Source organism: Vigna umbellata, chromosome 5, assembly GCF_029865625.1.
Source record: "Vigna umbellata cultivar VRB3 chromosome 5, Vumbellata_1.0, whole genome shotgun sequence".
NCBI classification, from domain to species: Eukaryota; Viridiplantae; Streptophyta; class Magnoliopsida; order Fabales; family Fabaceae; genus Vigna; species Vigna umbellata.
This window is the reverse complement of record NC_142169.1, coordinates 4,702,948-4,717,675: the sequence shown is the minus strand read 5'-3', so window position 1 is coordinate 4,717,675 and position 14,728 is coordinate 4,702,948. Positions and strand designations below refer to the sequence as shown.

The window sequence follows — 14,728 nt, the reverse complement described above, 5'->3', positions numbered from 1 at the left end:
CCCTCATCTGAGGGTGGTAGCCCCCAACCTCCTTCTCCATCTTCTCGGCATGAGAAGTGGAAGTTGGCTCATTTAAGATCGTTGGGCGCCTACCCTTTTGAGACTACACGAGAAATATCTGAAAGAATTTTAAGTTATCACCATTGCTACAATAATAATAGTTTCCTTATATATATACTACATTGAACTTTTTAAAAATAATGGTGTTTTTTTTATGTTACAAGACTCTTTGGTTGAGCAAAGATCCCAAGGTGAATTCACTCTAGAGGGTCGTCAGGATATTCTTACCATTGTAATTGTACGACCTGAGCACCCTGGACGAGTGTGTGCTGCTGATACTAGCGTAGGCATTAGAGATTATTTTGGGAGTTCGAGATTATTTTGGGAGTTCTTCGCGTCAAACTTCATATGCATACAACGAAGAACAAGAACAAAGGATGACACAAGAGATCTCAAAAAATCTTAGAGCGGAGCTTAGGACAGAATTGTATGATGAAGTCACTACAAAAGTGACTGACAGAGTTATGCGCCAGTTCCAGCAGCAATTTGAGAGTTATGGGATGCGCTTGCAGCCATCTCCAGTAGGAACCTATTGGGCCTCCCACAGGTAAAATTAATAAACATTTTTGTTTAATAATTTATTATTTGTATAATCTAACATTTACTCTAATAGGGAGAAGCGAGAAAGGAAGTTGTTCAGGACCAACTGTCCTAGGGGATGACATGGACGATGCTAGTCCATGTCTGCTATACGTTTTATATGGTACTATTAACTCATTGGCAAGTGTACCAAATCGTATCAAGTAATATAAAATGGTAAAACAAAGCATCGTATCCCAAAAGACTGACGACACTAGACAATCATGTAATACCTTAACTAATTAAGACTTACGAGCAATTTAATTGGTTTAGAATGCAACATGCAAAAAAAGTAAATATGAATGCAATTTGATCAATTGAGGCAAAACACAAAAAGTGAATGGATGATTTTGATAATATGGGTATGTTGTTGGGGTTTAGATTTCACCATCCTTACTCTCATGCATATAAGAATTCATCTTCTTCATTCAATTGTTAACGTCACTATCTAAATTACTTAAAACCCAATCCCTCGGAGAAGAAAGCCTATCCTTAATTATCAGAACACAATCCCTTACATCCCTAATAGTTAATTTTGCATTACGAATAGAAGCTTAAGACAACCAAACCTCCTATCCCCATCCCTAGGCAATATTGCTTTTGGAAAAAATTCTCCAGATCATGGTTTCTAGGTATTTCCTAATAACAAAGAAGACCATAAAATCATGCCATGAATGATCAAAACCTAACAAGCATAGAGTAAAGGAGAAAATCTCTAACAATTAATAAAAGAAACATATAATAATTCAGAACAAATTCAAATACATGATAGTTTAGAGGTTACATCTTCCCCAACAACAAATGAGTTTAGTTCTCCATAATCATGGAGAAACTAGGTGTACAATGGAATGAAAGTGATAGAAAAACCCTAGAAACTAAAGAGGGGAGCTCCCGCGTCTCTACTGCCCAAAGATCTAAACCCTAGGACGAACAAATCCTTAAATAGAGCAGAAAATAGTGTCCAAGCCCAACACGCTGGCGCTTAGCACCCCTACTTAAGGCAGTCAGGCGCTAGTACGAGAGGAGTGGCACTGAGGGCCCTGAAAGAGGCAATCAGGCACTCTACAATGCAAGGAAGCTAACGCTCAGCGCCCCAAGAAGGGCACCCAGGTGTTGCTGTGAGACATCATGCGCTGAGGGCTCCAGAAAAGGGCAGTTAGGCGCCCATGCGAGATATCCTGCACTGAGGGCCTAGAAAGGGGTAACCAGGCGTCTTGCGACCTTCTGTAGCCTTCTTTTCTGGTGCTTTTTCTATCCTTTCTGGATTCCAACTCCTTGGTACTTTAACTCCTCTTCCAAATCATTCCAATTTCCTACAAAATTAAAGGAATTTAGTGATAAAAATCATAAGTTCTAACCACAACTCTCTTTATTCACAACTTAACTAAAAACAAGAGTTCAAGCAAGTTTATAAGTAAAAAAAGGCTCATTTAATATCAAAATTGAATTATAAATAACGATGAAATCAATCGCTATCAGGTACCAGGACGATGCTGGTAGCCATGGAATAATGTTTCAAGCAGCGACTATTATTCATGGTATGGAGTTATCAGAGGATGACGTGAAGGTCTCAGTAGATGACATTATCATACCAAATGCATCAGTTCCTCTACCCACAGATGAGATTTTCACTATGGCACAAGAATTCCAGTCTTTTATCGCTTAACCTAAACACTTGGTTGGTTCTTTTTCTGACCCCCCGGTATGGACTCCTACTTTACACTTCTCAATTTTAAAGTTTACATGTTATTGATGTCGAAACTTATCCTATTTTTCCATGTAACAACACACGCATGGACAAGAGAAAATTCGTTTATCTAAGGACGATCCTCTTGGTGCATTGCAACAACTTTGTGACATCATTGTAAATGAGCCTATGAAGATTGATTATGATGGTAATGTATTTGGGAAAGGCTTTGAGGTCCCAATATACTTGCATAGCTAAGATGTTAAGGAGCTTGCGTCAGGAAGAGAAGAGTTGAATATTACTTTAATTCAACTATGGATGATGTAAGTCTATCACCAGTTATTTATATAAAATTGATTTATATATCAAGTATACTTATATCAAAGGTAATTTTTTATTTCAGGTATATGTTTGGTGTAATTAACAACTTTAGGGTACGATGATGTCTATGGGTTCATTGATCTCCAAGTCACTCATGAAGCAAATCATTTTGATGACATCACAATATATCAGTACATTATCCTTTAAACATTGTACATTAGACTTTGTACATTATCCTTTAAACATTGTGTTGTTAAATATTGATTATGTGTTGTATATATTGTGTTTTATATGCAGGTTTATTTTTGTGATAGTGGATATCACAAAAACATACCTGCTACTAAAAAACATTCCAGGAGAATAGGCCTTGGTTGTGGCCAAAACCGAGGTAGAAAGTCTGCCTATGGCCTCGGTTCAACCATAACCGATGTCATACGTTGCACGTGATTTTACAAAAGGCTTTGGCATCGTTTCTAGCTTGAACCGCTACCGAGGTAATAACCCCCCCGCCCTTTTCTTTCTTACTACTTCGGGTGTAGGGGAACTGAAGCATAAACGTTGGACATATTACCTCGGTTGTAACCGAGGCCAAAAGTCTTCCACCTTTTTACCTCGCCCGTATATACCTCGGTTGCGGAACCGCTGCCTATAGCGAAAATAACCGTTGTCGTTTCCCTTGACTATACTAGTGATAAGAATTGCACGAAAGAGGCACTAAAGTAGAATTTAACACAATCTGTTGAATTCCCTTGTGGCACGGTCCTAATTTATTTTTTTTTCATGGGAGATCAACTTTAGGATCTCTCATTGATCCTACACAATGATATTTCATATAAATTGTATTTAAAATAAAGAATAAAAATTATAAATTCAGTTTTCCACTCACCCGGCCTTGAGAAATAACATATGCAACGTGCTAAACATAGTGCGTCAATAATGATGAATCACGTGGACCTCCAAGAAATCAACCACCAGGCTCATTTATGTTAGGAACATTGTAAAGCTGCTCATGCTCATCAACATGGGCCTCAACTGCCTCCTCCTGCAAAGCCTCCTCCTCAATCGCCTCCATCTAAGCTACACGGTAATCCCTTATATGAGCATCCATAGGAGCTTGACGCCTTCTCCGAGCTGAAGTTATTAGTCTAGTCCTTTCTTTGCCCTAGGTAACAACGATTTTTCTTGGAGTTAACTCTCTCCTCGATAACTAGATGCATCGCGTGTTCTTCTCATTTCTAACAAAAAAATTAATTACAAAATAAAGCAAAATTAAATAAATCATTGTTATAGTTTTAATTAAATTTTATAAATTTAAAAACTATAAAAAAAATTCAATAAAAATAAATAAAACTATTAGCAATTAATTTATCAACTACAAATAAATTAAATAAATTAAATAAATTAAAAAATTATATAATTAATTAAAAAAATATAAACAATTTCATTTAATTATTATTAAATTAATATTAATTAATTTTTTAACTATAAATAAATGAAATAAAAAATTACGTAATTCATTACAAATATAAATTTATTAACAATTTCCATTAAATATAAATAAATTAAATATATAAAATAATTACATAAATAATTATAATTTAAACAATTCATTTTAAACTATAAATAGGAAATTTTTTTAAATAATAAATTAATAAAACAATTCATTTAAAAAACCAAAAAAAAAAATAAAGGTTGCAGGCCTCAACAGAAATGGAGCATTCGTTGGACCTTCAACGTATATTGATATGCGTTGACAAGGGTGTTGCTCCCTCTACCATCCTAAGAACTCCCTACACCTCTCCATTATTTTTTTTGTTCTAAAAATACCTTACACCTCCCCACTATCTTATTTGCTATAGGCTTTATCAATGAATTAGTCCTTGAAATAGCCCAGGCTCAATATGCCACTAGTTTCCTCGTTGAAGTTTATCCCATCTAGCATTTTTTTTATGCACCCAACTGTCAAATTATTTAGTTTTTCTTCCTTCCCATTTGAAGTGCCTACCTAGTATGATATTGTCAATGCCAAAGAACCCCTTTGCAGATGATCCATCAGCATACTTGTCAATGATAACATCATAAATGTCTAAAATCAAACATTATAGTGCAAAAGCTATGCAAATGGGGTGGTGATGTTGTGCTAGCAGACATACAGTGTGAAGCCTTTGATACAGAAATGTGGGACATGTGTTTGTCCTTTAAACATATGTCGATATACGTGCACGAATGTTGACATCCGTTTAAGAGATATATGAAGGGTAAAAAAGAAATGGGGAGGTGTAGACAACTGTGTGTGGTGGTGGAGGGAGTAACTCTCCGTTGACGAATATGGGCATCCGTTGAAGGCCCCAACCGATCTCATTTCCATTGACGCTTGCAACCATTGTTTTTAAACAAAAACAGTTTTTATTCTATATAAAAAGATTTACAAAAATAAATCTTAACAAAATAATATCTTCTAAATATAGTTTTAATAAATCTAAAAAAAATTAAAATAATAAACCAAAAAAAATACACAATCCGAAGGTCAAAACGAAAATGGAAGATCTATTTGGCTTCAACGGATGTTAACATCTGTCGACGAATGTTGACATCGTTGAAGGCCAAACAGATCTTTCATTTCCGTTTTGGCTACTGGAGCCTAAATTTCAGTGTAGTCAATACCTTTTTCTTGTGAGTAACCTTTCGAACTAGTCTTGCCTTAATTTGTATTACTTTTCTGTCTTCATCTAACTTGTTGTGATAAATCCATTTACCTTCGACTACATGTTTTCCTTGGGTTAGCTCTACAAGCTTCCATACATCACTCTTTTCGAACTAATCAACTCTTTTTTACTTGCTTCTACCCATGATTCATCTTCCAAGGACTGGTTAACATTGGAAGGATCTAATTCAAAGATGAGAGAAGTTTGTGGTTGTATGTGATAGAACCTTGTTATTGTTACCAATGAAGAGCATTGGTAAATTTGAAGATAAATAATTTTGATGATGCTGAAAGATGATACATTGTTATAGTTGTTTTAAAAGCAATTTGTAGATTATAAATGTATTAGGAAAAGCCTTAAACATGTAATACTTAGAAAAATTCGTATTTTTTAGAACTGCTACGCATTTAATCGATTATTAGAAGCTATAATTGATTATCCTGAGCCCTTCTGAAAAACCTCGTTGCTCTGGAATAATCGATTATTACTCCAAATAATCGATTATCACAGTTCTGATGAGAACTGCCAAAAGTCTCTGGAATAATCGATTATTCCTCAGGATAATCGATTATCACTTTTTGAAAACCCTGTAACGGACTCGAATAATCGATTATCACTAACAATAATCGATTATCTGCTGCAGTTGTAATTCATCTTTGCAAACTTTAGAACAGTGGGCTATATAGATGAGTTATAGAACTCTTAGAAACACTACTGAGCTTTTGAGAATATAGTGTGATCTGAGGAAGTTCCAAAAGCTAGTTCATTGCACTGCCTAGTCTCGTGAAAAGGAGAAGCTCTCGCTTTGTGGGTCAAAGGTCGGAGCGATTCTCTTCGAGTTGGCAACGCTATTGTTCTTCCGGTTCGTTGGTCGAAGGAAGAACTGTTCTACACTGTTCCAGAGTTGAAGGAAAGTGTAGATTGTTGGCTTCCATTTCGTTGGTCGAAGGAAGGTTTTATATTTCGGTTTGTTTATTCACTCTTAATTGTATTTTGCTGAAACTGATTTTAGTGAAATCGTTAATCACTCTTTATAGTGATTAACAACTGGATGTAGATTCTTTTGAATCGAACCAGGATAAAAATCCAGTGTGTCAACTTTTCTATTCCTTACACTCGTTACTGTTTTATGCACATCAAGTGTTTGTTAAATTTTCTCTAAGAAAATTGATTTTCTAAAACGGACCATCATAACTCGATTTGTGACCGTAACACGCTTTCCGAGTATTTTATTCCGCTGCGCAACTCTATAACGGTACCGATTGTTCCGACAATTGGTATCAGAGCTTGCTTTGATATTCTTTCAAACTTTTGCGAAAATGGCCGGTCATCAAAATCAAGTATATGCTGAGGGTGCATCCATCAACAGACCACCTCTTTTTACTGGTGATAACTATGCATTCTGGAAAGTCAGAATGGAAATTTTTATGGGGTCTGTTGACAGAGGCATCTGGGAAGCTGTGCTAAATGGTCCCTATATTCCTAAAAGAACTGTTGATGGTGTAGAAGTAGAAAAACCATACTTTAATTGGACTCCTGAGGAAAATAGAAGAGCCCAATTTGATATTAAGGCTCGTAATATTATTTCATCTGCTGTAGTACTTGATGAATTTTATAGAATTTCAGTGTGTAAGACAGCACAGGAGATGTGGGAGGTTCTCAGAGTCACACATGAGGGTATAGACGACGTGAAACGTGCAAGGAAGAACACACTCATTCAGGAGTATGAGATGTTCAGAATGCAGCCTGGAGAAACAATATCTGATGTCCAAAAGCGTTTCACTCACATTGTGAACCACCTGACAGGTTTGGGTAAGACTTTTGACACTGATGAATTGAATGTGAAAATATTGAAATCATTAGACAGGTCTTGGCAACCAAAGGTGACTGCCATTTCGGAGTCTCAAAACCTCACTCAAATGTCAACGGCGATTCTCTTTGGAAAGCTTCGTGAGCATGAGCTTGAGCTAAGAAGATTAACTACAGAAGAGGATCAAGGCAAAAGAAAGACGCTTGCCCTCAAGTCTGAAATCTCAAAAGGAAAAAGTTCTAAGAGAATTGAGGATGATGATTCCGATAACGATGAGGAAAACATGAGTCTTATGATTAAGAAGTTTGCTAAATTTATGAAAGCAAAGGGAAAAGACAAATACCATGGAGAAAGGAAAGAAAATCAAGGATCTCCATCAAGCATTAAATGTTATGGATGTGGAGAAAGGGGTCATGTGAAGACTGACTGTCCTAAGAATAGGAAAAGTGAAGAAAAGAAAGAAAGAAAGTTTCCAAAAGCTTACATAGCTTGGGAAGACAATGCTTCTAGTTCTTCAAGTTCAAGCGATTCAAATGAAGAAGCAAACTTGTGCTTAATGGCAGACTTAGAAGATGCAGGAAGCCAAGTAAGTGATTCTAGCTTAGAGTCAAGTGACGAGTTTGACTTACAAAAGGCATTTCTTGATTTGTTAAATGAATCTGAAAAACTTGATGTTGCTCATAAAAAGCTAAAGAAAGAGCATAATGAATTGAATTTGAGGTATGAAAAAGCACTAGATGATGAAGTTGTTTTGAGAAACAAAGTTAGTAATTTGGAAACTAAATTATCTAAATTTGATACTGTTATACAACCTGCTGAATGTCTATCGTGTAAAAGTCATATGTTTGATATTGACATTCTTGAGAATTTACTTGCAAAGGCAAATAAGTCTAAGTCACATGCCAAAACAAACTTTGAGAGAAGCAATGCTAGAAGTGGAAACACGCATCTACACAAAAAATATAAAGTGATAAGAACTCGTAGAGTTTGGGTAGAAAAAGGAACTCTTGTGAAAAATAAAGTGTATGAGGCTTGTTGTTTTTACTGCATGAAACTTGGTCACACCTCAAACAAATGCAACATCAAACATTTTAGTGTTCCAAATGGTAAATATGCATGGGTTAAAATTGTAAAATGATGTATATTTGCATAAACTAACCCAAAGGACCCATAATAAGATTGGGGACCTAAAGTCTTGCTAAAATTTGTTTTGTAGGAACTTACTAAGTCAAAGAAGTCACTGTGGTATCTTGACAGTGGTTGTTCAAGACACATGACCGGTGACAAGAAAAGGTTTATTTCTTTTGAGAAGAAGAAGCAAGGATTTGTGACCTATGGAGATAATAACAAAGGTAGAATCATTGGCACTGGAGACATTGGAGGAGGAAACACATTGACTATAAAGGACGTATTATGCGTTGAAGGTCTCAAACACAATCTCCTAAGCATAAGTCAATTATGTGACAAGGGTCTCAAGGTAACCTTTGAAAGTGATAGATGTACCGTATATTTTAAAAATTCTACTAAAATTGCTTTGCAAGGTGTTAGGCATAATAACATTTACTTGATTGATATTGAACATGCATCTAGTCATAGTATAACATGTTTAGTTGCCAAAGAGGAAAATCCTTGGTTATGGCATAAAAGAGCTGCGCATATTCATATGCAACATTTAAATAAATTGAGTTCAAAAGATCTTGTGATTGGTTTGCCTAAATTAAAATTTGAGAAAGACAAAATATGTTCTGCATGTCAAAAGGGAAAGCAAACCAAATCCTCTTTTTCGTCTAAAAACATGATTTCAACATCAAAACCTTTAGAACTTTTGCATATGGACTTGTTTGGTCCATCTAGAATTAAAAGTTTTGGTGGAAACTACTATGCTCTTGTGATTGTTGATGACTACACTAGATTTACTTGGACATTTTTCTTAACCTTGAAAAGTGAAGCTTTTAAAGCATTCAAATCATTTGCAAAACGTGTTCAAAGTGAAAAGGATTTGAAAATCAAAACCTTGAGAAGTGATCACGGTGGTGAGTTTGAAAACGAATCTTTTGAAAAGTTTTGTGAAAAACATGGAATTGCTCATAATTTTTCTGCTCCAAGAACTCCCCAACAAAATGGTGTTGTTGAAAGGAAAAATAGGTCATTAGAAGAACTAGCTAGGACTCTTTTAAATGAATCTAATGTGCCAAAATACTTTTGGGCTGATGCAGTTAGTACTGCTTGTTACGTGTTGAACAGAATGATAATTAGGCCTATTCTTAAGCTAACTCCCTATGAACTGTTTAACGGTAGAAAACCAAATGTATCTCATTTGAAAATCTTTGGATGCAAATGTTTTGTTTTGAATAATGGTAAAGATAATCTAGGCAAATTTGATGCCAAATCTGATGAGGCAATCTTCTTAGGATACTCTTTAACTAGCAAAGCATATAGGGTGTTTAATAGAAGAACCTTAAAAATTGAAGAATCAATGCATGTTGTCTTTGATGAAATTGTGGACCTTGAGGTGAACCCTCTTGAGTCAAATAAACCAATTGCAGGTGATGAGGATTATTTGAGGGAAGCTCTTGAAGAGATGTATCTAAATGAAAACTATCCTCCAGAAACTCAAAATGAACATCAAGTAGTTGATCCTAAAAGCTATCAACAACCAAGAGGACTTTCTCTGGACAACATCATCGGAGATATGTTAAAAGGGGTAACTACTAGGCACAATCTTAATAATTTCTGCTTAACAGTAGCTTTTGTGTCTCAGGTAGAACCTAAGAACATAAAGGAAGCTCTTCAAGATGATAAATGGTGTGTTGCTATGCAAGAAGAACTCAATCAATTTGAAAGGAATGATGTTTGGGAACTCATTCCTAGACAAGATGATTATCAAATCATTGGAACAAAGTGGGTGTTTAGAAACAAGCTTGATGAAGATGGCAACATCACCAAGAACAAAGCCAGGTTAGTTGCAAAAGGCTACTGCCAAGAGGAAGGTATCGACTATGATGAAACTTACGCCCCAGTAGCCAGGTTAGAAGCAATTAGATTGTTACTTGCGTATGCATCCTTGATGAAGTTTAAATTGTATCAAATGGATGTGAAAAGTGCATTTTTAAATGGTTTCATTAAAGAAGAGGTATACGTTAGTCAACCTCCTGGTTTTGAGGATTTTAAATATCCTAATCATGTTTATAAGTTGAAAAAGGCCTTGTATGGTCTAAAACAGGCACCTAGATCTTGGTATGAAAGACTTAGTACTTTCTTGATTGAAAATGACTTCTCTAGAGGAAAGGTTGATTCAACCTTGTTTATTAAAAAAGTAGAAAAACATATCTTGATTGTTCAAGTATACGTAGATGATATCATTTTTGGGTCTACAAATGATTCATTGTGTGAGGGATTTGCACAAATCATGCAAGGTGAATTTGAAATGTCTATGATGGGTGAGCTTAACTTCTTCTTAGGACTGCAAATAAAGCAAATAGATGGGGGAACTTTTGTCTCCCAAACTCAATATTGTAGAGAAGTGCTTAAGAAGTTTGGTATGGATACTTGTAAAGAGGCCAACACACCTATGGCAACGTCCTGCTATTTAGATAAGGATGAATCTGGTGAAGGAGTAAATGAAACCATGTTTAGAGGAATGATAGGATCCTTACTTTATCTAACTGCTAGTAGACCAGACATTATGCAAAGTGTGTGTGTGTGTGTGTGCTAGGTACCAAGCTAATCCTAAAGAATCTCATCTAATTGCTGTCAAACGGATTTTGAAATACCTTAAAGGCACCCCATCTTTTGGACTTTGGTATCCTTCTGATGCTTTACCTAGTTTGATAGGTTATTCTGATGCAGATTATGGTGGCTGTAAAATTGATAGGAAAAGTACTAGTGGAACATGTCATTTTCTGGGCTATTCTTTAGTGTCTTGGCATTCAAAGAAACAAGCTTGTGTAGCCTTGTCTACCACTGAAGCTGAATACATTGCTGCTGGAAATTGTTGTGCCCAAATTTTATGGATGAAACAACAACTGGAGGATTTTGATATCTTCCTTGATCACATTCCTCTGAAATGTGATAATACTAGTGCTATCAACCTCACTAAGAACCCCATAATGCACTCAAGAACTAAGCACATTGAAATTAGACATCATTTCTTGAGAGACCACATTCAAAAGGGAGATTGCAAAATTGAATACATTGACACTTTACATCAATTGGCTGATATCTTCACTAAAGCACTACCTAAAGATAGATTCTATGAGCTTAGAAGAGAGTTAGGAGTGTTAGATATGTCCTAAATTCAAACTTTATAAAATTTTCTCAATTCTGGTACGATTAGCGCTTTTAATCGATTATCATAGGATAATAATCGATTATTTTTTAGCTTTGGCAAAACCCTTATTCGCAGATAATCGATTATAACTTATAATAATCGATTATTTTTAGCTTTAGCCAAAACCCCTATTCGCAGATAATCGATTATCACTTACAAATAATCGATTATTCATATTCAAAACCAAAACTGGACTTGTATGCGAAGATAATCGATTATCTTCATACATAATCGATTATTACACAATTTCTGGAAAGTGACTTATGAGCATATAATCGATTATCACTTAGAATAATCGATTATTACGCGATCTGTTTCAAAAATATAGCCGTTACAGTGAATCCTAACGGCTGGAAACGATCATAAACGGCTAGTTTCTCCATTTTTTTCTTATAAATAGCCCCCTATAATCGATTATTACTCACTTCTTTGCACCCAGAAACCTGCTGCACCCAAATCTGAACCAAATCTCTCCTCTTTCTTCTTTCCTTCCAAAGTTTCTTTTGTGCCCACTTCTTTCATGGCTGGTTCAAGAAGAACCCGAAGGAGGACTGCTGGTGCTTCTTCCTCTCGCTCCCGGAACGTTCGTCCTGCTTCCATCGAAGGTTGGATTTCAGATGAGGAGCAACATGGTGACTATGTTCATTTCTGGCAAGAACGCCGAATCATGGCGGTAAAGTTCATCCGTCTCGACTTTTATCGTTATTATGGCTTTCAATTTCCAGATCTGTTTCGTGCTCAAGGACTTACTCATCTAGTGGAGCAAAAGGGGTGCATATACCCTGATCTTATCCGTGTCTTCTACTTCAATATGCGTTATCGTGACGGTATCATCACAACAAAAGTAAAAGGTGTCCCTATAATTCTGGATGATGACATATGGACAAATGTTGCACAACTCACACTATGGGATGATGCTGTCAAAGTCCATCTTGGAGTTCCGGACTTCAATCGTCTCCTCGCCTTTCAATCTTTTTTGCGTCATCCTGAACACCAAATCAATCGTCGACAATTGCTTGTGGGTGGATTCAAGGTTGAAGAAAGGATGATTCATTACTTAATTGTATGGATCCTATGTCCTCGTGCCACTAACCATGCTCAATGCTCGGAGCAAGATCTTCTACTACTATATGGGCTTTTAAATCACATCCACATTGATTGGCCAGCCCTCATCTCCGACACCATGGTAAAGGCCAAGAAATATTCTTCTTATCATTTTCCATATGCACTTCTCATCTCTCGAATTTTAGAATACAAAGGTGTAAGTGTGGACGGCGAACTCACTACCTCCATTCAAGCAATTGGCACTGAAATTGGTGAGACAACATTTCGCCAAATGGGTTTTATTGCTCGTGGCCGTGTGATCATTCACAAGGATGATGATCACCACGAAAATGTCAATGACGATTTGGACGCCCATATGGTTGATCCCGTCCCAGCTGCTACCTCTGCTGATGCTGGTCCTTCTCACATGCCTTCAAATTCATCCCTGACTATGGAGGAGCATTTTGCAAATCTGTCTAAACAACTGGAGGATATGCGTCTCTTTCAACAATCTCACTTTGACCAAATATATGAGTGGCAACAAAATCATGAAGAATTTGTGATCGACCAGTTCAATGACCTTGATACTCGCATTGGAAACATTGAAAATCATTTTAATCTCCAACCTCCAGAGAGACCACCAAGTCCTGAATTTTAGATTTAGGATTTTCTGATTAGTTTGCTTTCATGTTTGTTTGTTTTGAATTCCTAGAATGTTTTCTCATATTCATGTCTTGCTTTATGTGCCCTTGTACTCTTTAATGTTTTCCTGAATAAAATGATCTACTGTTTTAGTACTTACACTGTTTAATTGAGGGGAGCTCATATTAAGGGGGAGCCTTATCACTCTTTTTGCTTATGATCAAAAAGGGGGAGAAATATGTGCAGTTACTACTAACTCCTACTGTTGTCTCTCAGTTTGTATCTTTTGCAGATAACCTAACGTTGCTTTTAAAAAGTGATTTTTGATCATCATCAAAAAGGGGGAGATTGTTACCAATGAAGAGCATTGGTAAATTTGAAGATAAATAATTTTGATGATGCTCAAAGATGATACATTGTTATAGTTGTTTTAAAAGCAATTTGTAGATTATAAATGTATTAGGAAAAGCCTTAAACATGTAATACTTAGAAAAATTCGTATTTTTTAGAACTGCTACGCATTTAATCGATTATTAGAAGCTATAATCGATTATCCTGAGCCCTTCTGAAAAACCTCGTTGCTCTGGAATAATCGATTATTACTCCAAATAATCGATTATCACAGTTCTGATGAGAACTGCCAAAAGTCTCTGGAATAATCGATTATTCCTCAGGATAATCGATTATCACTTTTTGAAAACCCTGTAACGAACTCGAATAATCGATTATCACTAACAATATTCGATTATCTGCGGCAGTTGTAATTCATCTTTGCAAACTTTAGAACAGTGGGCTATATAGATGAGTTCTAGAACTCTTAGAAACACTACTGAGCTTTTGAGAATACAGTGTGATCTGAGGAAGTTCCAAAAGCTAGTTCATTGCACTGCCTAGTCTCGTGAAAAGGAGAAGCTCTCGCTTTGTGGGTCAAAGGTCGGAGCGATTCTCTTCGAGTTGGCAACGCTATTGTTCTTCCGGTTCGTTGGTCGAAGGAAGAACTGTTCTGCACTGTTCCAGAGTTGAAGGAAAGTGTAGATTGTTGGCTTCCATTTCGTTGGTCGAAGGAAGGTTTTATATTTCGGTTTGTTTATTCACTCTTAATTGTATTTTGCTGAAACTGATTTTAGTGAAATCGTTAATCACTCTTTATAGTGATTAACAACTGGACGTAGATTCTTTTGAATCGAACCAGGATAAAAATCCAGTGTGTCAACTTTTCTATTCCTTACACTCGTTACTGTTTTATGCACATCAATTGTTTGTTAAATTTTCTCTAAGAAAATTGATTTTCTAAAACGGACCATCATAACTCGATTTGTGACCGTAACACGCTTTCCGAGTATTTTATTCCGCTGCGCAACTCTATAACGGTACCGATTGTTCCGACAGTTATGACGTGCTCATTGATGCTTCCTATGATTTTCTTTAAAGGGTGATCGTTGACTATCAGTTGATGTAGACTATTAGGTTCCCTTCTTTCTTCAGACATATCGTTGGATGGTTTGTCCTTCTAAGATTCTTTTGGACGGTAGAATGTTTTTGATGATGTA

General features: G+C 36.1%; 1 protein-coding gene across 1 annotated transcript; it reads left to right on the top strand.

Annotated features, from left to right (window-relative positions):
* Nucleotides 1–6,671: 6,671 nt before the first annotated feature.
* On the top strand, nucleotides 6,672–8,050 carry LOC148197564 (uncharacterized). Its single transcript, XM_088115572.1, has 2 exons — nucleotides 6,672–7,680; nucleotides 8,043–8,050. The coding sequence occupies exons 1-2, from the start codon at nucleotides 6,672–6,674 to the stop codon at nucleotides 8,048–8,050; spliced, it is 1,017 nt and encodes a 338-aa protein (XP_087971698.1).
* Nucleotides 8,051–14,728: the final 6,678 nt, after the last annotated feature.